The sequence below is a fragment of the Daucus carota genome, chromosome 3 (assembly GCF_001625215.2).
Source record: "Daucus carota subsp. sativus chromosome 3, DH1 v3.0, whole genome shotgun sequence".
Taxonomy (NCBI): domain Eukaryota; kingdom Viridiplantae; phylum Streptophyta; class Magnoliopsida; order Apiales; family Apiaceae; genus Daucus; species Daucus carota.
Genome location: NC_030383.2, coordinates 44,800,950 through 44,823,357, shown reverse-complemented (window position 1 = coordinate 44,823,357; position 22,408 = coordinate 44,800,950). Strand labels below are relative to the sequence as shown.

Genomic DNA, 22,408 nt, shown 5'->3' with positions numbered 1-22,408 from the left:
CCTCTTTGTTTTATGTCCTTTCTTCTTTTATTCTCCCTCTATTTAGCCTTTTGTAGAATATGAGACTAGATGGAGCTACAAGGACAGGTGTGAGCTAGCGAGTCCGGAATTTCCGGGATGACTGTGCTTTATAGACCACCGGTGTAGGTGTCTAAAGGGCACGTGTTTCGTTTCTGGGGAAGGGATTATTTGGGTGTCATCTTCGAGAAGCGCATGTGACCATATGAATTTGATCCTGAGAGCTAGTAAAGATATATCCTGAAGGGGCGCGATCCCGAAGAATTTGGGTTATGAAACAACCGTAGGTCTGAGGGGGTATTAGGTGCACCTGGAGATTTGAGGGGCTCCTTTCGAATTTTACTTTGCTACGAACTTGTGTTGTTGAAGTATTAAGCCGTAGTCATGTGATTTTATTGTCGTAGCTGCATATTTGTGATCCATCAATGTTATTTAGATCATTTTCTCCAATTTTGCAACGATCATTATATTTAAATTATTCAATTAAAATCTATCATTTATATCACTTCTTTTAGAAAAAAATTGATATAAAATTCGATTGCTTAGCATTATTTTTTATAAAAATATAAAAAAAACACATCTGAATGATACGCTACTTTCCATCCCAAGTCAAAATTTGTATTCATTTTAAGATTTTAGTGTCACACTACTTTCCTCATGAAGTCGAGATTCTTAATTCATTTCCTTATTTCAAATTATGAAAAGGTTTTTTCTATAATAAATTACAATATGACTTGAAATTAAAAACAAAGTCAAAGCTTTACTTAGAGTTAGGGCTGTAAAATGATTCGGGTGATCCCGGGTACCCCTCTACTCAAGTACAGGATCATATTATTTTTAGCTTGTCCAGATTTGGGTGCAGGATCATTTTATTGGGATATAAACCGATCCCGGGTATTTTAGATTCGGATCTGAACCGAATATGATCATGTATCGTATTTTCTATTTTTTAACCGAGTAGTTTATGATCCATCGAATATGAGCCGGATATGATCCACTAACATTAAATATCATCTGAGGTGTGAAGTGGGAGAGGAGGGATGTCATAATTGGGGTTTTGAATAAGACAACCTTTTGATTTCTCATTTATTTCTTTTTCATATTGAAAAGGAAATAAAAATGGGAGGTGTTAAGCTTTTTATCTTTATTATTTTAGTTATTCAAATAACTGTCATTTAGTTTAAGTAAACATAATATTATAAAATATAATAATTTTAAATTACAACTTATAGTTATATGTTGGTATATATTATTTATTAAATATATATGAAGATAATAAGCATGATCACATTAAATAAATCATATTTTCTGAAGATATAAACTTAAATAAGATATTAAAATTATATAAAATGATGACTATTTACTTACGAATGTGATGGATTTAAAATATAATATGTATATGAGTTTGAATCGAATATGAACCGAAGATCCTATTCGGGTATTCGGGTAGGATCATATTATTAAAAATTATATGAAGTGAATCTAAGCGGGTATAGGTGTGCTCGTATGAGGATCATATATTATACGGGTTTAATTTTTCCGCCAGATTTGGATCGTCTTCAAAACGGATATGAGACATGTATCATATTTTCGAGCTGGATATGAGCCGAGACACCGAATAGTCAGTATCAATTCACAGCCCTACTTAGAGCATATATTTTTTAAAACAATATTTTTGAATTTTTAAATTTTACGATAAAATTTAATATTATATCTAAATCATCAACAATATTATATGTATATGAAAAATGCTTCAATCTTCTATTTTCTATATTTAAATTTCAAATAAATTGCTTAACACGTATTTACTAAAAATTTCACATATTAAATCATAAATTATTATTTAGTTTTATCCTAAAGTGACCGTAAGTAACCTTGTACTCCACGAGTCCACGAGGACCACGACAGAGCCCAGAGGTCATCAGGTCACAACATAGAAACATGCACGCAACTCAGATACTGCCTCAACGTTTGGGCTACAAATAAATAGCCCGGCGAATTTGAGTGGCCCGAGGTCCCAATTAAGCCTCACCGGACTATATTATACATAGCCGTACGGAAGTCTCAATAGCCCATCAAAGTTCCTGGGTGAAAAATTTTATGTTCTGTTTGAAAACTAAATTTTATTTAAAATTCTGAATTTTAACGAATAAATTGTTTGTCAATATTGATTTAGATTTTATTTCAACCCCAGAATTAAAATATTAGTATAAATTTTAAATTTTGAAATGACGACTTAAATAATATCAAACAAAATCCATCATTTGCAATGAAATATACCTTCTCAAACGCTCTATTTGTTATCGATGCTCATTAAAAACTGAAACACAATATATTTTCCTCCGGTCTAAGTTACAACTTTGAATTTAAAGAACGGGATTTGGAATCTACACTAGAATTAAATCGCCCCTAACCCTGATAGTGCCACTAACAAGGGAGGATCTCCGATTGTAAAATTGTGTGTTTTTATGGGTAATAACTGTTATGGCCGAATTTGGCCACATGGTTCGTACAGAGGGCGCGCCCTCCTCGGAGTGATTCCGAGGACGCGGCCCTAGGATGCGGAGCTGTCTTGGCAGCGAGTATTTAGGGGAACGGGAGAGTGAAGACCTAGGGCGCGCCCTCAAGGGTCGCGTCCACGTATAAATGTATTGTGTGAGAGAATGAGTGAGTCTCAATGACGACCCTTCCGAGGGATATTGAAGACAACCCCTCCGGGGGATATTGAAGACAACCCTTCCGAGGGATATTGAAGACAACCCCTCCGGGGGATATTGAAGACAACCCTTCCGAGGGATATGAAGACTAGTTACCAAGCTCATTTGGTAGTTATCAGGCTCATCTGGTAGTTCCCGGGTTACGTCCGGGCGTGATCTATAATCCTCAATCCTGCTATCTGCCGGGTTGTCCTCGTGCGGGGGCTTGAGGTGATCATGATTGTTGAAGGCCCTCAGGGGTGACATGAAGGCCGATCATATGTCTGGGTCCTGTATTCTGGTGAGTTAGCCCTCATTGGGGGACTGAGACGATCGTGTAACTTGGCTCCTTACTTGTCTGACCTCTTAGTGAGAACCTTCACTAAGGGGGAAGGGCGCGCCCTACACCTCAAGGATTTGGTCACGGCTCTACCAGACGTCTCCTCCATGCTATGAAAAGTAGCGGCTAGTGTCATCTCTCGTAGTGGGGATGATGCCGTATCCGTGATGTACTTGGACTAGGAGTCTGAGGTAGTTGGCCTCAAGGCTTAATTCTAACTGGAGTAGAACTCTAAGTGATAAGTCACCGGCTTAAGGTTGGTCTTATCCCCAAGAGGCCTAGTCTTGATCAAACTAGGAGTCTTGGTTCAATAGAACTACGTATGGCTTGATCCCCTATAAATATAGGGGTACGTAGGCACATTAGGGGATCATGAGTTGAGAGCACGTGAGACCAACTCAAAACCCTAATCTCAGCCACCCCCTAAACATACAACCACCGCACTCCGGCGACCAAAACCACCGTCACAGATCTTGATTCCGGCCATGAACCTCATCTTTGTTGATTACCAAATTCCTCTATCAACAAATTGGCGCTAGAAGGAGGGGCTGTTTTTAGATTATTATCTGAGGAGGACAGATAATCTTTAAGAGTGACAGATTTGGTATATTAACACCGTCGCTGTTTTTTGGATACATATATCCATGAAATTATGATTAGCGGTGCGCACGCAACAAGTTAATAAGACTGGGAGTGGCGAGACATGATGTACAGGCAGTAGCGGATAATCTCATCGCCGCCGGTGTAATTGACACGGATCTGGCTGACGCAGTTCAACTAAGAGACGAAGCCATCGGAAATTTCTGATACAACCAACGAAAAAGATAAGCTTCTTCTTTTCTATTTTATTTTATATATTTATTTTTATGTGTATATTTAAAAATATTATATTTTCTTTTATTTTAAAAATATATATCATGCAAAATTAATATTCTTATATTATATAATTAATATTTTTAGAAGATGTGTGTAGTCTAAAATTAATATTTTATGCATACTCTATGTATTCATTTTATTGCATGATATACATGTTTTAGAAGAATTAGGAGGGTGTACATAGTAGCAACATTATAGCGATTATTATATGCATGTATGTTGTTGTATTTTTGGACTAATCTTAAGATGATGGTTGTGAAGACGAAAGTGAAAGATATGACTACGGATGGTGGTCGACTCCAAACTCAACCGGACAAAGATAAGTGTTCTCTCTTATTCTTTTATTTATATCTATTTGTTAACATTATATATATTTCTTATGTGTCAGGATGCATGAAATATGTTCTTAATATATGATAAATTTTTGCGTATCATTTATGATTTATATATAACGATTCATTTTAATATAATTTTAGAGTTTATTGTGCTATATGATTATTTCTTTTGGACGAGAGAATTAGTGGAAGTTGCAGGTTAATTGAGTGCACATGGATGATGCGAATGTGCTACAATAGGAAGGTTTTGTTCTATCATGATTTGCACAGAAAGGAGTCAATATTTGCACGGAAAGGAGTCATGAATATTTGAGAGAAAGGAGAACTAAAACATGATACAAAGAGGCTGATGGACTCAGAATTGACTCTGGAAAAAAAAGATAAGTTTTTCATATTTTCTTTCGTTAGATAATATTATATTATTATATATAATTTTAATTATTGTGATATTAGTTTAATATTCATATTATGCTTGACTAACTTTTTGCGTTGATATGTTGGTTTAGGATTGAAAATTAGATATGCGTAGAATTGTTATTGCACATTCAGGTTTACATATGATGATTAAAGCAGAGGCAATTATGGATGCACGTCGAGGTGACATAAGTAGTCTGCAAAAATGAAGAGAAGCTTTCCTCCCCTTATGCATTTTTTTTTTGTTTTTATTATTTTATATAATATGTACTTTTTTTTTTGTTTTTATTATTTTATATAATATATATTCTTATTTTTATATATGTATATTTTATTATATAAATTTTATTTATTTTTATTATTTTATATATGTCCTTTATTTATTTCTTATATATAGTACATACTTTCTTTCCCTTTATTTATTTATTTAATATAATATATGTACTTTCTTTCTTTTATTAATATTTTATATAGAAGGGTATAAATATATTTGGCATGCATTAGTATATATTTATTATATATCGTTTAAAATAACTTCTTAAGTCATATGTTTATCTTAATCTTGTTAAATATATTAATATTTTTAAATAAATATTCTTGCATGATATTATATTAGTATATGGCTCTTGCCGCAGGGTCGAAATAGTTTCACATATATATCATTACTAACTTATGTTTAAGTTGACAGGGGAGGTCGAAGAAAATATGAATATTAATTTATGGATTAGCCAGTAGTATAGCCGAGGTGAGAAAATTAGTGAAGACGTGCTCACTCAGAAAGAATTGTTGAAAGCAGGCCTAACAAGACGCATCATAAGGTAATATTTATTTAATAAATTGCCTTAAAATTAATTAAATGTGTGCAGGACGAAGATAATTCAAAGGGAACATGACTAAGATATTTATGGGACGTGTCTCTCGCTAACAAGACACGACACGAGGCCCCTTCATCCTCTCGAAAGGCGCGCCTCCCCCTGACAGGGCGCGCCTCCAGGTAAACTTTTTACATTACTTTCACAAGGTATTATCTTCAAGTTTGTCCCGTTTAAGCCTTTTGCAGGAAGGAGTTCGCAACTTTATAAGTCTCAAAGAATTTCTAGAAGTGGCGCGCCCTTCCCTAAAAATGCTTCAAGGTTCGCAAGAGGCGCATCTTGAAGGCCTAACCACATGTGGTGATATGAAAGGAAAAGTTACGCGCGGGGAGTTATTCAAATGGAACCTAGCTTTAAAAGTTATAAAGGATGCGCGCCTTCCCCTGACCGGGCGCGCCCTCAGGTAAATACTAAACCCCCTCAGTATTTGGTTCCCTAAGACTACTGCATGTATAAATTCATAGGTAATATGGTGTTACTTTTATGAGGAATACACCTCTTCGTCGTGAGGATTAGTCGCGCCTTCCTCTAACAAGGCGCGCCCTCATAAAGGGGTACGCCATATCCAACTAGTATTCTATCAGAGAACGAATTGCGCGCCTCCCTCTGACAGGGCGCGCCCTCAGGTATGTCTGATGCATTGATTGTTTAATATGATTGTGTTTGAGGACAAACATACGCAGGAAGGGGCTCAATAGTCTTGTGAAGGTCACGTCCCTTCTTCAAACGCGCCCTCTCGCATTCGCGGAAGTGCCTGAAGGTGCGCCATTGAGAGTGATATGCAGATTCTCTAAGGGACGAGCCTACCGGCTTCCCACGATGCATGCCCCAGCTCACCCAATTGGGCGCGCCCCCAGGACGAGTATAATGTGAAAGACAAAGATACTTGGAAGACGCACCTTCTCCTAATAGGTCGCGTCCGAAGTTCCAAAGTCATGTTTCTGGGGTTGATATTTTTCGGAGGACGCGCCTTCCCCTAACAGGGCACGTCATGAGGTAACACTGACCATCACTATTGTTGTTAAGGAAGTCATATATATATATATATATATATATATATATATATATATATATATGATTGTGTGCAGGTCAAGTCCATTCTAGAGGAGCTGTTTGTCTTGATTAGGACACACCCTCCGTTCTACAGGAACGTAGCATGATACCTGCAAGGTCTTTGATCATGATACACTTAAGGCTTTTCAAAGGTTACCTAATTATCCATGATATGCTCTGGACATTATACTTGCGCATCCATGATACGCTCTGGATCTTACCTATCCATGATATGCTCTGGATAACACTTTATACTATTGATTCCCCGTTGAGCCATAAGCTCTGGGACCCGTGCGATGCACCGGAGTTATATAAACCACGATAAAATTCGTGATGCCCCATACAGGATGATGTATGGACTGGGGAGTGGTCTTTTTGATTTTCTTAAGCAAGTGAGTCACGCGTGAAAAAGTAAGGCTGCGCCAAAAGCCGCGCCCTCTACTTAATCCTTGGAAAAGATCAAAAGAGTCCACATTACAAGTAAGGCTGCGCCCTCTACTTATACAGTCCTCGGAAGAAAAGAAATATTGCAAGTAAGGCAGCTCCATCGGCCACGCCCTCTGCTTAGACAATTCTTTAAAAAAAGATAAAAAAGGGGTCATGTTATAACAAGGCGGCGCCATTCCGTAAGTCGCGCCTTATATTACTATTCCTAGGTACCATGGACACGCTAAGGCTAAAAACAGCCACAAAACTTCGCACCGCGAAGGCGCGCCCTTCTTTTGTTGAAGTTCATTGGCGCGAATGTTATAGTTGAATGTGTCCTTTGGGAGAAATAAGCGAAGCTGCGCCACTGTCAACGACAGATAGGTCGCGCCCCCTGTTTTCTTTTATCTACATAAAGATTGCTCATTACTTATGAGTGCATCATAAAGACGCACCAACCTCATGCTTGGCCAATTTGCTAAATGTCCAAAAACACTGACATTATATGTTTGCAAGGCCTGTGCACAGCCCGCACCTCGAAATATCGAAGAATAATGCACGGCTTAAGTCGCGCCTCTATGCGTGGACGAGCCCTCAGAAAAACGTGTGTGGCACGGTATAAAAATTCCCTTGAAATCCTTACGAGGATTGAGGTTGGATCGTTACGAATTCGGTACGAGGAGCCGCGGTTTTGTTCAATTGATGGAGGCCGCGCCCTTAGGAATAGGGCACGCCCTTTGTGCAGAGTTCTTGAAGGATGCTGCCAAAGTTGTTATAATTCTTTAAAGATTTCCTAGATATTTTTAATATCTAACAAATCTGGGGAGTACTTGTTATGGCCGAATTTGGCCACATGGTTCGTACAGAGGGCGCGCCCTCCTCGGAGTGATTCCGAGGACGCGGCCCTAGGATGCGGAGCTGTCTTGGCAGCGAGTATTTAGGGGAACGGGAGAGTGAAGACCTAGGGCGCGCCCTCAGGGGTCGCGTCCACGTATAAATGTATTGTGTGAGAGAATGAGTGAGTCTCAATGACGACCCTTCCGAGGGATATTGAAGACAACCCCTCCGGGGGATATTGAAGACAACCCTTCCGAGGGATATTGAAGACAACCCCTCCGGGGGATATTGAAGACAACCCTTCCGAGGGATATGAAGACTAGTTACCAAGCTCATTTGGTAGTTATCAGGCTCATCTGGTAGTTCCCGGGTTACGTCCGGGCGTGATCTATAATCCTCAATCCTGCTATCTGCCGGGTTGTCCTCGTGCGGGGGCTTGAGGTGATCATGATTGTTGAAGGCCCTCAGGGGTGACATGAAGGCCGATCATATGTCTGGGTCCTGTATTCTGGTGAGTTAGCCCTCATTGGGGGACTGAGACGATCGTGTAACTTGGCTCCTTACTTGTCTGACCTCTTAGTGAGAACCTTCACTAAGGGGGAAGGGCGCGCCCTACACCTCAAGGATTTGGTCACGGCTCTACCAGACGTCTCCTCCATGCTATGAAAAGTAGCGGCTAGTGTCATCTCTCGTAGTGGGGATGATGCCGTATCCGTGATGTACTTGGACTAGGAGTCTGAGGTAGTTGGCCTCAAGGCTTAATTCTAACTGGAGTAGAACTCTAAGTGATAAGTCACCGGCTTAAGGTTGGTCTTATCCCCAAGAGGCCTAGTCTTGATCAAACTAGGAGTCTTGGTTCAATAGAACTACGTATGGCTTGATCCCCTATAAATATAGGGGTACGTAGGCACATTAGGGGATCATGAGTTGAGAGCACGTGAGACCAACTCAAAACCCTAATCTCAGCCACCCCCTAAACATACAACCACCGCACTCCGGCGACCAAAACCACCGTCACAGATCTTGATTCCGGCCATGAACCTCATCTTTGTTGATTACCAAATTCCTCTATCAACATAAGACGGAGGTACCTAAGGGGTGCACTGGGCTCAAGTGACAAGTCCGGAAAGATTTTCATAAAACTATATATGTTCGTAGTTATGTATATATTACATTTAGAAATCACATATGTAATAAGCTCAGCTATGAATCTAAAGTCCAATTCATACAAAATTACAAACTTAATAATCATTTAGCTACTCAAGAACTCAAGAGGTGAACCCTCCAGCCTATAGCCGTATACAAAGAACAGTTTACTGAGAAAATTGATATAAATTCAATTATCGATATAATTAATGACATCGGTCATTTGCGTGTGAAATCACGCTAGTGACTTCAATTATCACCCTCATCTGTGCACTGTGGTAGTCTTTGGACAATAAAATCACTAGTACAAAATAGACTTTCAGCGTCGGTCAAATAACCCCTAAGGCGTCGGTTAAGTGGCGTAGTAAATGTAGGAGACGCTATAGGTATATGCCTTTAGCGTCGGTTAAGTAGGCGACGCTATTGTCTTGATAATAGCGTCGGTTATTTGAAATGCCGACGCTATAGCCCAACCTATTGCGTCGGTGGTCTGAAATGCCGACGCTATAGCCCTACCTACAGCGTCGGCTGTCTGAAATGCCGACGCTATAGCCTGATCTACTGCGTCGGTTGTCTTAAACGCCGACACTATAGCTCTTATCTATAGCATCGGCTGTCTAAAATGCCGACGCTATAGCTCTTATCTATAGTGTCAGCTGTCTAAAATGCCGACGCTTAAAGTGTTCTTTTTAATAATAATAATATTTTTATTTTGTTGAAAGCTTTGGACAATTCACCACGATCATAAGAATGCGCTCAAATTACACGAGAAAAATTAACAAACAATTATTTCTTAATAATAAAAAATATAGTTGTTTATTACATTAAAAACATCTCCAAACTCTTCAGAAATATTGATTGGAATCTATAACGAATTTTTTTATTACATTAAAAACATCTCCAAACTCTTCATTGGAATATATAATGAATTCTTGATCCACCAGACAGCTCAGATGCTGACACTTCTTCGTTCTTTCCCTTGATCATAGAAGACAAAACTGTTCCAACATATAATTGACACCATTAGTGAGTTCCAAGCCAACATAATACTATTGCATAAAGCAAGCTAGACTAAAAAAGTACACATGGCAACATAAAAGCACGTTGGACTGAAAAGACGCAAGTTTATATTTTTATCACTGAGTAACCAAAACCAATAAAAAGGCAGCCTGAAATTCTACAGGAGTTTACACAAGTAGAAACATACCTCAAACTCCAGCGGAGAATGTCCTCTCACAACAACATTGTGAGTGGGTAATGGGAACTGAGGCAGCTTCTGCATATAAGAGAAGTCACATTGTAAATAAGTATGCAGCACAGTATAACTACAGTCAGGAAATATTAAACCATTATCATTAACAATATAGTACCATTGTATGATGTGCACCCAACAAGAACACACGCATGCAAAACTCTGGGAGTATTTACCTGCCAGATGGTTGGTCAAATTTATATGATTAATAAGCAAACATATAGATAACAATATATACAAGCAGGTCAGCAATTAATCAAGAAGAATATATGCCAAACAGAACTTTTTCATATATATAAGTAAAAGCATAAACCTGAGAATTAATTCCAACTGATATAGTGAAATTAAAAATATTCAGTTTCTAAGAGGTTCAACTAATTTAAAATCCTAACCAGATCCTCTAGGAAGAAAGTCCCTCCAATTATGCTCTCCAAGACGGAAGATTTCCCGGAACTCTGCTATCAGAAAACAACTAACTAACTGCATAATAGTTAGTTAAGCAATTGTTCTAGGCCTGCGCCTGGAGAGACGATGCCCTCTGCTGATATATTCTAACAGTGTAAGAATATTTTAACAAGATATATTCATGCCGGAAAGTCATATTATTTCTGTAAAAGGTTTATTGTTTTTCTTTATTGAACCATCACCATCAAATCAAGGAGGGGGTATCAAAATTGTAAGTACATACTAACATGTGGCAACAGTGTGAAGAGAACCAAGAACCGGTATTTCATCACCTAACTAGCACCATAAACCAGGAGCTTCCGGCATATGTTGTTATAAATTTTACTTCTCTTAATAAATCGAAAGTTAATGACACCTAAATATAAAAGTCGAAACTCAAAAGTGTGATAACATGGTAGAATTGTAGTCCTGGTACATACCTTTCTGTATCTAGCAGTAGTTGAAACTTTTCTGTTTTCACCTGCATTAATAAAATGACCACCAGCCTGTCAACAACACTCACGGGCACTGACCATATGTGTTTGCATGGAAAACAGGAAAAGTATTACAGCTAAACTATGCCACCAAATATAGTTCTAAAAGGACAAAATATTAGATATAGTATTCCAAAAGCATAGTCTCCGTATTTTAAATTGCATAATACTCGTTTACAAAGTACTTTTCTACTTGTTGCAGCATCGATGTGATCGCTTCAACTTTTGAGGGACAATCTGCAGTAAATAGGCAGAGAATGGTATACAAAGCCATATGGGAAGAACTTCAGAGCACTGTGCACGCAGTAGACCAGATGACCACTAGGACCGCCACCGAAGCAGAATCAAAGAAGTGAAATTTTATCTTCAAATAAACATGTAATCAATGCATACCTATTTGTATGTGGCAAAGATCATCTAGGAAAAAAAAACAAATTATGCAGTATGAATTGTATGATCGAGAATCAGAGGTACCTTGGGTCAGTCCAAAAGGATGAGTGATCCAAGGAAGGAATAACCAGGGTAGCATTCATTATTTTGGCTATTGCAACCATATCACTTATCTACAAAAAACCAGAAATGGAGATTATTACACAAAAAACTACCATTCGAATTAGCATGTGTATTCTGCATAACTTAAAGCAAATTTTTTCTTTCTTGTTCAGTTGTACCTGACCGTTGTCGCTTCTTCAACACTGGCATCTTACCAAGGAAAGCCCATCTCAAAAACCTTTCCCACGCATAGCAGCACAAGAACATAAAAAAAGCCCAAATGAGAAGCTTGTCCCTCAATCCTTTTGGCATCGGTACCAACTTCAACCAGTCAATCAAATCCCTAAACAGATCAGAGGTGATGGCAGTAAAGAAACCAACAGCGGCCAAAAGAGCAAAACAGAATGGTTTATTTTGGCTGATGTTGGTGGAGGATAATATTCTATGAGTTTGGGCGTTTAGAATCTGAATTCATGAACTCATAACACTACACAGTCACACACTAGTGATGTGAATCATCTCACCCATTTAGACTATCAGTGCTTTACTTGAACAAGAATTAGTGAAATTATTGTAAACAGCTAATTACACACTATTAAACACCCTATTACATACTACTAAAGTTAAATTAAAAAAGAAGATAGCAGAAACGTACCAACAAGATTGAGAAGCAGCGGATTCGGAAAAGAACATAGAACCGAGCAATTCCACAAGAACCCAGCAATCTAGAGAGAGAAAAGAACCCGATGATTCTTGAACAACAATTCAATCGATTCAATTAATGGTCAACAACCCTAAACGCCCAAACTCATAGAATATTATCCTCCACCAACATCCTCCGCCAACATTAGGCTTCCTTCTCCCAACAGCCACGCCTCCAAACCCCTCCACGACCTTCGTCCCTCCTGCAACACCGCTCATTCTGGACCCAGCCACGGGCGATCATCGCTGCTGTCCAACTATCCAAACAAACCGATCGCCACCGCTACCCAAACCCTAATTCCCCTTTTCATTTCACGACCCTGTATTATATGCTGCTCTGTTTCTTTCTTGTATTTCAACTGCTAATCAACTGCTGCATCTTTAATAAAATTAACTTTTATGATTATATTATATATTATATATTAGTTTTTTTTATATTATATATATGATATGATATAATTTAGTTATAATTTTAACTAGCCTTTAACCCGTGTGAATATAGTTCGTAATTTATTGTTTATAATTTAACTTTTAACATCACTTTTTTATTAATATTAATATTAATGAATTGAATTTTAATTAAATTATATTAACCAACTGATTATATTTTCTCGCGAAAATTTAAATTTTATAATTTATTATCAATTTATAAATATTTTTCTGTTATTAATATGTGATAATTTTTTATTCAATTAAAACTTTACAATTTATTATCTATTTATAAATATATTTTTGTTATTAATATCATAATATGTGATACTTTGTTATTCAATTAATTTTAAATCAGATTTTTCCTACTTCGTATATATTCATATGTATGATAAAAGATATTTGTCGTGTAACAGATTAGAGTTAGAAAAAGTTACATAATGATTCGTGTTTATATTGAAATAGAACATATTAGAGTTAAAAAGATCTATATGAAGGTTCTTGTTAAGAAAAAATATTATATATGATAAATATTATATTATATTTATATATTTTAAAATTATATTATAATTATGAATAAAGGTATAGTTATATATTGATAAAATATGCACTAGTGTAATATAAATAGAAGTACCTGAAGAGTTTTGTGAATGATGCAGAGATTTAACATAAAATTTCATCATAGAAGAAACAATCTTAAACCATTTATTTCATATGATCACACTAAGGTTTTAAAGATATATATATATATATATATATATATATATATATATATATATATATATATATATATATATATATATATATATATATATATATATATATATATATATATATAATTAAATTTAAGTTTTAAAATAATATTATATACAATAGAATATTAAAATTATAACAAATTATTCTTAAATTATAATATATAATTGGATTGAATTGAATTATATGATTATAATTTTAATAATAAATATTTCAAATTTTTAGTTACATCTTATACGATATAATTTCAAATATAATATTAAAACTATATTATACATATAATCATATGTTAAATTATAGTTATAAAATTATATAATATAGTTTTAAATAAATATAACATCTAAAGCGTCGGCATTCTCTTGACCGACGCTACAAGTGAACCTATAGCGTCGGCATTCTCTTGACCGACGCTACAAGTGAACCTATAGCGTCGGCATTCTCTTGACCGACGCTACAAGTGAACCTATAGCGTCGGCATTCTCTTGACCGACGCTACAAGTGAACCTATAGCGTCGGCATTCTCTTGACCGACGCTACAAGTGAACCTATAGTGTCGGCATTCTCCCCACCGACGCTACAAGTGAACCTATAGCGTCGGCATTCTCCCGACCGACGCTACAAGTGAACCTATAGCGTCGGCGTTTTGCCCGACCGACGCATAAGAGTATCTAGAGCGTCGGTTCTGTCTTTAACCGACGCTAAAGAGGCGATGCAGAAAGTCATTTTTGTACTAGTGAATGAAGAGTAAATGATAAAATGGTGGCGGTAGTTTTTTAAATTTTTCAAGATGTTGGTTGGACTTTAAAAATTACATTATGGTGGCCGGAGTTCAGTTTCGCTTTTTAATAAGGTGGCGGCCGTGAACCTATGTTAATTTTCCTCCGTTAACTCCAAAAAATAAAAGAGTAAATGAAAAAGTGGTGGAAATCCAGCCAACATTTTGTAAAATTTGGAAAAATACGGCCACCACTTTGTCGTTTACTTTTTTATTTTTTAAAGTTAACGGAGGTTCACGGCCGCCACCTTTTTGAAAGGCGGAAGTAAACTCCGGCCACCATTTTGTAATTTTTAAAGCCCAGCCAACATCTTGTAAATTTTGAAAAACAACGGCCACCATTTTGTCATTTACTCTAAAATGAATTACCAAAACAGTAGGCTTATTGTTGCGCGGGCTCAAGCAGGGATCATGATTCTCGTATCCGTATCATAATTTTTTTTGACAATGAGAATGAACCACAACAAATATGAATTAGCAATTTAGCGTGATAATTTTTCATTCAAAAAAACTTATCATCTAATCGTCGGACATGCAAGATGATCGGGAAAATTTAATGACCGAATTGAAAAAACTCGTTTCTTCCAAGCATACTCAAAATATAACCAAGGAAACAAAATGAATATAAGTCGATATATATAACAGATTATATATATTATAAAAAATAAAAGATAAAATATCCGATAACTAATAATTATTAAAATCACGTGCATGTCATTCAAGAAGTAAAAAGGAAGTAAAACAAGGCAACAAAGTGGCACATAATTGATCAGAAAGGTGAGACATAATTGCCTTTTATAGGCAAATAATATGTCATCCCATGACCACCCATAAATGGTATAAAATTAACCATCAATAAAGGCATATTTAACGTATTAACCGATTAAACAAGAATCAACACATTTTCAAACAATTTCAAATAATTTCCTTGAAACAAAAGAATCAACTTTAATGTCGTAAAGGAAATTCTAACTAAAGAAATTAAAACCTATATACAATGTCCTTAAAATCCAAGTAAAACATCAAACAATATATTTAACAATACTCAAACATTCACTCTTAAAGCGGTATCAATTTAAGTTTTTTTTTTTTTGAAAATTAATTTAAGTAACAAACACAATATAACGTGTATTCAATTGAAATTTTAAAGGTTTTTTAATTTATGAAATCCGGGTGTATTTATCTCGAATTTAAAAAAATGTGTCATAATCCCGGGATATTCAATTAGAAATTTAAATTATGTTACAACACTTGATAGTATTTAATTATGATTTTAAGTTGTGCTTAAAAATTTTATGATATTCGATTGTGATTATTTAAAATCCATTAAAATCTGATTACATTCAAATACTGATTAATTTTTTTGAACTTCATTGAATGATGGATTTTGTGGAATTGTTATGTATTTTATGTTTTCTAAAATTCCATCAAAATTAATGAGATTTTGAAATATTGTGCTTAAATGCTATAGATTCTATATCAATTCTACGACATTTTATCCGTCTAAAATCAAAATTAAATACAATTCCTTAAAATTTATAGATATATAAACTGTTAAAATGATACCGTGTTAAACTAACAAGTCTTCTAAAATTTCAAAATGTTCGGAAAAAAAATTATATACATAAAAAAGATGTAAGAAAAATAATGTTAAGCCATCTCCAAAAGTGGAACCATTTTTTGGCCTAAATTTTGGTCCAAATTTAGACCGAACCATTTTTCCATTCCAACAATTTGGCCTTAATTTTGGTCCAAATTCATATATCAATATTTTATTCTTATAACTATCTTTATGTTATTATTCTATTCTTTTAACAATAATATAAGATTTTATATTAATATTAAACTCAATAAATTCATTAAATTAAAAAACATTACATTTAAACAAAGAAAATAAAAGAAATTTTAACATTTTACTTAATTAGCTAAAATAAAAATTGCAAAGATTCAATACTACACCGAATTAATATATTGTTTCCACAAATGCTCAATCAATGTATCTCAGAATGCAATATGAGCTTTTTTATTTTTAATTTTTATTATGTTTTTGAAGTTTTAATTATTATGTTTTCGTGTAGGGTGTGTTTGCAATTGAGTTTTATTAATGTAATCTTTATCTTATGTTTAATGTATTGTAAATTTGAATTATTTTAAATTGTTTAATTTTATAATATTTCATAATTAGTACTCTATATATATATATATAATTATTTAAGTAAAATATAATCTATAACTATTTAATAATTATATTAACATATAATCATTTAATTAACTAAATATACAAAAGATAAAAGTTTATTATTATATTAATAAAAAGATTTAGGCGGTACTGTTCACCGGCCTAAATTTCACGGTTGGATTTGCCCTAAGTCATAGAGCTAGAGCTGAACAAAAAGATCGGGCCTAAAAAGCCTATCTGGGTAAGCACAGTAAAAAGCTCAGATAAAGCCTGTATAAGAAAAGCCCGGACCGATCCGGGACCGGCCTGCAAGTCCTTACAAGGCCTAAGTTTTGCAATAAAAACCTGGCCCGGCCCGGCCCGAAAAAAAGCCCGGCCCAGTTAAAAGCCCGGACAAAAGCCTGGACAAAGCCAGGCAATCTGTACTCCTCGAAACCCACTGCTTTGCCTAGATTATTGAGTAGCGAAACAAAGCAGCTTAATTAGAAAATATCTACCCCATTATTTGACATAGCAGTTTGCATACCTAATTGCGTACACCTTCATTCTTCAACTCACGGCCAAATCCTATCATATCATCACCTTAATCTCAATTCCAGACCATCAAATGCACACAGAAGAAGAAAAAACACCCCAACTTTTTATTTCAATAAACATTCACAATCACAAACAAAATTCATGGTGATATAACAACAATACATTAAAGAAGAGATATGATCCAGGCAACATCATCTTAGATGCAATCAGCTTAAGCTAAAAAATCAAAAAGATACATGAAACCCTAGAGAAGAGGGAGTTGAGCACGGTTGTAGAGGTTAGAGCCGAGGAAAGTAGTATGTATAATTTGTTTAAGCGTATATATTTTATAAAAGAAAAGCCCGGGTAAAAGCCCGGTCTAACCGGCCCAGTCCATCGGGCTACGTGCGGTCCTTCATTTTTCATAATTTATCAGACCCGGCCCGGCCCGATTATTAAAAAAGCCTGGTCAAAAAAGCCCGGGCTTTTTAAGGACCGGTCCTGGGCCTAGCAGGCCGGTCCTTTTGTTCACCTCTACATAGAGCTATACTACCTTGATCATTCCACGCTGTCAGTATGACTTCCATAATCACCAGCTGATAAGTCTTGATGATCTAGGAGCATGACTGGTTGTGAATTCTATAGGAGCATGACTGGTTGTGAATTCTATAGGAGCATGTCGGTAGAAAATAAACATTCCTAAGTAGTACTCCCTCCATCCCTCTCATTTCTTTACTGTTTTTTTCACTGCTCGACACGTATTTTAAAACTTTTAAAAAATATAGTTTCATAATTTATTTTTGAGATATTCATTTTGTGGATAAAAATTCAAGCATCAAACTTTTATTCAAAAGAAAAAAAATTAAAGAATAAGTTACGAAATTATGTTTTCTAAGAGCATTAGAACGCGTGGGAAACTCTCGTCCCCCAAAGTAAACTACCTAGGGGGACAGAGGGAGTAATGTTTACTCCAACGGATTTTCTAGTATGTTTTGAAGACACATACTCCATTAACAACCACTTTTTGAGTAGATGGAGAATTTCTATGGACTAAAATCTCATTATAATCATGACCCTCATATGCGCAAAATTAATGATTAATAAAAATCCTCCACCTTGACAAAAAATAGTTGTCACTCTTAGGGGTGAGCAAAACCGAACCGAAACCGAAAAACCGAACCGAACCGTATAATTTCGGTTCGGTTCGGTTTCATTTTTTTAAAAATTTCGGTTAATTCGGTTTTTCGGTTTGAACCGAAATTTATATCGGTTCGGTTCGGTTTTTGATATAATATTTCGGTTTAAACCGAAATAACCGAAATTTTATTAAATATAATAAAAAATATATATTATATATATGTTAGTATTAGTTATTACATGCTTAATGGCGTCCAAACACTATACTCTGTTGAGTAACCCTAGTCCTGGCTCGAAGCGGCGCATCGCGACTCCTCTCTATCAATTACACTACTGATTGAATCCCCACCCACAGATCAACACTACCAATTAACTACACTAATTCAATCGGTTCATCAGCAACTAAAACTCTTCTCTCCACTGTTCGGGTTTGCTCTTCGATTTACTCTGCTTTTCGATTTATTTACTCTGCTCTTTGATTACTTGGTGCAGTGGCAGATTCAAACTACTGGGATTGGATTTCTTTCTTTTTGAGTTTCGTTGCACTTTTGTAATGCAAATTAACAGATGGAATAGATTGGATTCGTTGGTTGATTAAATTTTTTAATATAATTTTCTGTTCAGAAATTTCGGTTTTTTAAAACCGAAACCGAAACCGAACCGAAATAATTCGGTTGGTTCGGTTCGGTTTAGAATGATAATTCGGTTCGGTTCGGTTTCGAAAAAAACTTTAATTCGGTTTTCGGTTTTTTCGGTTCGGTTCGGTTCTGAACCGAACCGACCGAATGCTCAGCCCTAGTCACTCTGCATGTGCATACTAAAACGACACTTATTTCAGAGCTTTGGGACATGTCCGAACTACACAACATATACTCCCTCCGTTTCAAATTAGATTTCCACTTTGGAAAATCACACCGTTTAAGAAAAGTGGATGTTCACCAATTAATTGTATTAAACGATCAAAATATGTGGAGTGAGATTGATATAGGAAATATAAATAAGAGATATGTGGAGTGGAATTGATTTTGGAAATATGATTTTGCATTGAAAGTTGAAGTGGACAACTAATTTGAAACAAAAAAAATTTCTTAAAAGTGGACATATAAATTGAAACGGAAGGAGTATTAAAGATCATTCTATATCAGTAGTCGGTATTAGTCTTTGGGATGGGCCATTAAGAAGAATCCTCAAGGCGTTCTAGTTTCAACTATATAAAATGCATGGCAGGTTTCGACTAAAACAGAGGATCAAGTACAGAGACGTACAGTAATATATACCAGCCATCATGATCTACAAACATGAAAAAAGAGTATGTAATTGTGAAACAGTAACAACGCGCACCTTTAGGAGGATGTCAAAAATTTTAAGTATGGCAGAAATATTTCAAAAATTTCCCGGGGCATGTATGAAGGATAACATTTTTAATAATAACATGGGATTCTACATGCATGTACATGCGTGCACTCAAATTATTCTTAGAAAATTTTAATTATAACTAGCATTATTTTTTATAGTTTTAGGTCCACGGATACGGATGTAACAATAATATTTGTCGGAAGGGAATATAACAGAAAAAACACAAACAAAAAATTTAAAAGTAAATTATATAGTCTAGGGTTTCTTTCACAAATATCCATTTTATATTTTATATAGTCTCGTCTAGTGAGTTGCCACTAGCACACATTAACAATTTTTTTTTTACTTATGCGAGAGATTTTGATTAGTGAAAATTTTCGCAAATGCATCATATCATTATTGTCAATGACATGAGAGCTAACAGAAATCCACCTGCTCATGTCATAAACATATTAGAAAATTCGTTTTATATAAATTCATTTTTTTTAAATGTTCCAAAAAGGATGAACGTTCCTTTGTAGAATCTATTTAAGAAATGAATAGCGCAAAATTTGAATAGTATGCACCCCCGTAGAATGCTGTAAACATTACCACACCGGAAAACTGAGCATCTGAAAACAAATACTTATTTTGTTCCTCTTATTTCTTTACAGTTACTTTCTTTACGGTTATTATTTTGGGATGTCACTCTCATTTTTATACATCACTATAAATAGTAAGTTTTTCTCATTATTACATCCACTATCTTTCCCTACTATCTCATACATTTAACAATAAAAACTACTATTACACCTACTACTTTCCTCCACTATCTCAAATCTATTATTAAATATTGATAAGTCTCATTACTTTACCTATTTTTCATCTAACTTTACTCATTTTTTATACATTATCTTGGTCTCCGCGTCCCCTCCAATGTAAAAAACTGAGGGGACGAGGGAGTACATCGTAATGCATTTACAGAGAAAGATGGGGCCTGGTGGTGCCCTCAACTGGACATGAAAGACCAAACATATGAAACCAGAAGATTACTCAACTTCTCAGAGTCAAAATCTTATCACTCCCCGAAGTTGAATTTATCGACTGGGCAACGATAAAATTTAAGTGTTTGGTGTTTAATCAGTGGACCAGAAGTGGTTGGAACTAATATAAATTACTACTAGTAGTATTATATGTAGGCAGCTGTACAACTAAGAACTGGGAAGCATGAACCCTGTAGCTGTAGGTCCTCCTCAATCCCTGTAAGCCTTTTCCCCACCATCTCCTCATCCTTATCATCATCCCCGTTTCCTCATTCCACCACAAACTCCACTCCCTAAAATTTTATTCCGCAATCATTTAGGATTATCAAATTTTACTGAATATTTATACTATATGGTAATTATCAAATTTGGTTCTTTATTTTGTTCATGTGATGCATGACAGCGTTATGCAGGTGTAATGAAAGCAAAAGAACAGAGTCACAGACTACAAGACCATGTATTTACAATTATTTTCTTTGAATAATACAGGATTAATTAAACAAAACTGCTCTATCCAAACTCATCCCAAATTTATAAACGCAAAAGAAATAACCTAAAGTGCAGAAGATTAGAACTTAAATAGCTTAGTGTTTTAATTTCTGCTAGCAAGGCATGACCAGCTAGCTTTTGCCGCCGGTTGCATGGAAGATTAGAACTTAAATGGCTTTAATTTTCACCACTGATGTTGAAGGTGATGCTGGTCCGAGTCATCAGCCGGTTCCGGTTTAGGCATCTTGTTCAAATCAAGCTCGTCATCATCGTCGTCTTCATCATGAGTAGAATTATTATTCAGATTATTAGCAGAAGTGGTCTCCAAAGCATCAACTCGTGAGCCCACTTCAATAGCCTTGGCCCTTATCGCATCCGCCGACAGCTGAGCCCCGGCTAACAATAACTGATCAGCATCCTCACTGGCCACCAGCTCCGGGAAGTTGAGTCTGGCGGAAGGCCCGCGGAGGTAATACACCGCCGTGTCATAAGCTCTCGCCGCCGCCTTGGCCGATGAATAAGAGCCTAACCAAATCCGAGACCGCTTGTTGGGCTGCCGAATCTCCGCCACCCACTTCCCCCACTTCCTCATCCTAATCCCCTTGTAAGGATTCTTCCTCTTTCTCATTCCCACACCACCCCCCTCCATTTCTCTCTTTCTTGATATTTGACAGGATATGCTCATATATAACTATATACTTACAAAACAGAACTAACCATATTTATTACATATAGACTTGGAAAGAGCAGCCACCGACAAGGTCCTTGGCTTTTAATCTTGTACACTCGTAGGAGTAGTATTTTTCCAATTGAGCTGAGCTCCAACGAATTGATGATGAGAAAGAAAAAGCAAAGTGGAGAGAGGGTTGCAGATATAATTGCTTGTCTGGGTGTAAAATACTATTAAGTGCTTAAATTTTCTTTTAAGGAGGTGGAGGTTAGGTCGGTGGTCGGTGGGTCGATGGATACATCACATATCCTCCGGACTTATGGACTTTTATGCCCTCGTTGTGGCTTTGTTTTATTGTTTTGTCAAGGGACAACATGGGGTTACTTTTGTCATTACAAGTTTCATGATATCCTTTAAGTATTACATAAATGGTGGGGGCACATTGTCGACTATACTATAATAATATCTTTGTGTAAACAAGGGGATATGATAATTGTAGTTATCTACTCTTTAATAATCATAACATTTAGTGGCTAGTATTTAGAATTTTAAATTGTTGTGTATTGTCTGTTCTCTTGATAATGATAGTGTATTGTCTTCTATGGAATTCCCTGTTCTTATTAAAACTAGTTTTAAAATAGTTCCTATATTCATTATCGATACTCCCCTAGACTAATTCTTTATA

At 35.8% G+C, this 22,408-nt stretch overlaps 1 protein-coding gene and 1 long non-coding RNA gene across 2 annotated transcripts; both read right to left on the bottom strand.

Annotated features, from left to right (window-relative positions):
- Window positions 1-9,788: 9,788 nt before the first annotated feature.
- LOC108210883 (uncharacterized) lies at window positions 9,789-12,726 on the bottom strand. The gene is made up of 7 exons (XR_010289823.1): window positions 12,351-12,726; window positions 11,875-12,038; window positions 11,678-11,766; window positions 11,150-11,190; window positions 10,384-10,441; window positions 10,221-10,289; window positions 9,789-10,011 (listed from the first exon to the last, which is right to left on the bottom strand). It is a non-coding gene; the product is annotated as an uncharacterized LOC108210883 (long non-coding RNA).
- Window positions 12,727-21,237: 8,511 nt separating this feature from the next.
- LOC108211325 (ethylene-responsive transcription factor ERF010) lies at window positions 21,238-21,702 on the bottom strand. Its single transcript, XM_017382891.2, has one exon. The coding sequence runs from the start codon at window positions 21,700-21,702 to the stop codon at window positions 21,238-21,240; it is 465 nt and encodes a 154-aa protein (XP_017238380.2).
- Window positions 21,703-22,408: the final 706 nt, after the last annotated feature.

Excerpts from the sequence above, each read along its gene's own strand:
- LOC108211325 (XM_017382891.2), bottom strand. The coding sequence starts at position 21,702 with ATGGAGGGGGGTGGTGTGGGAATGAGAAAGAGGAAGAATCCTTACAAG.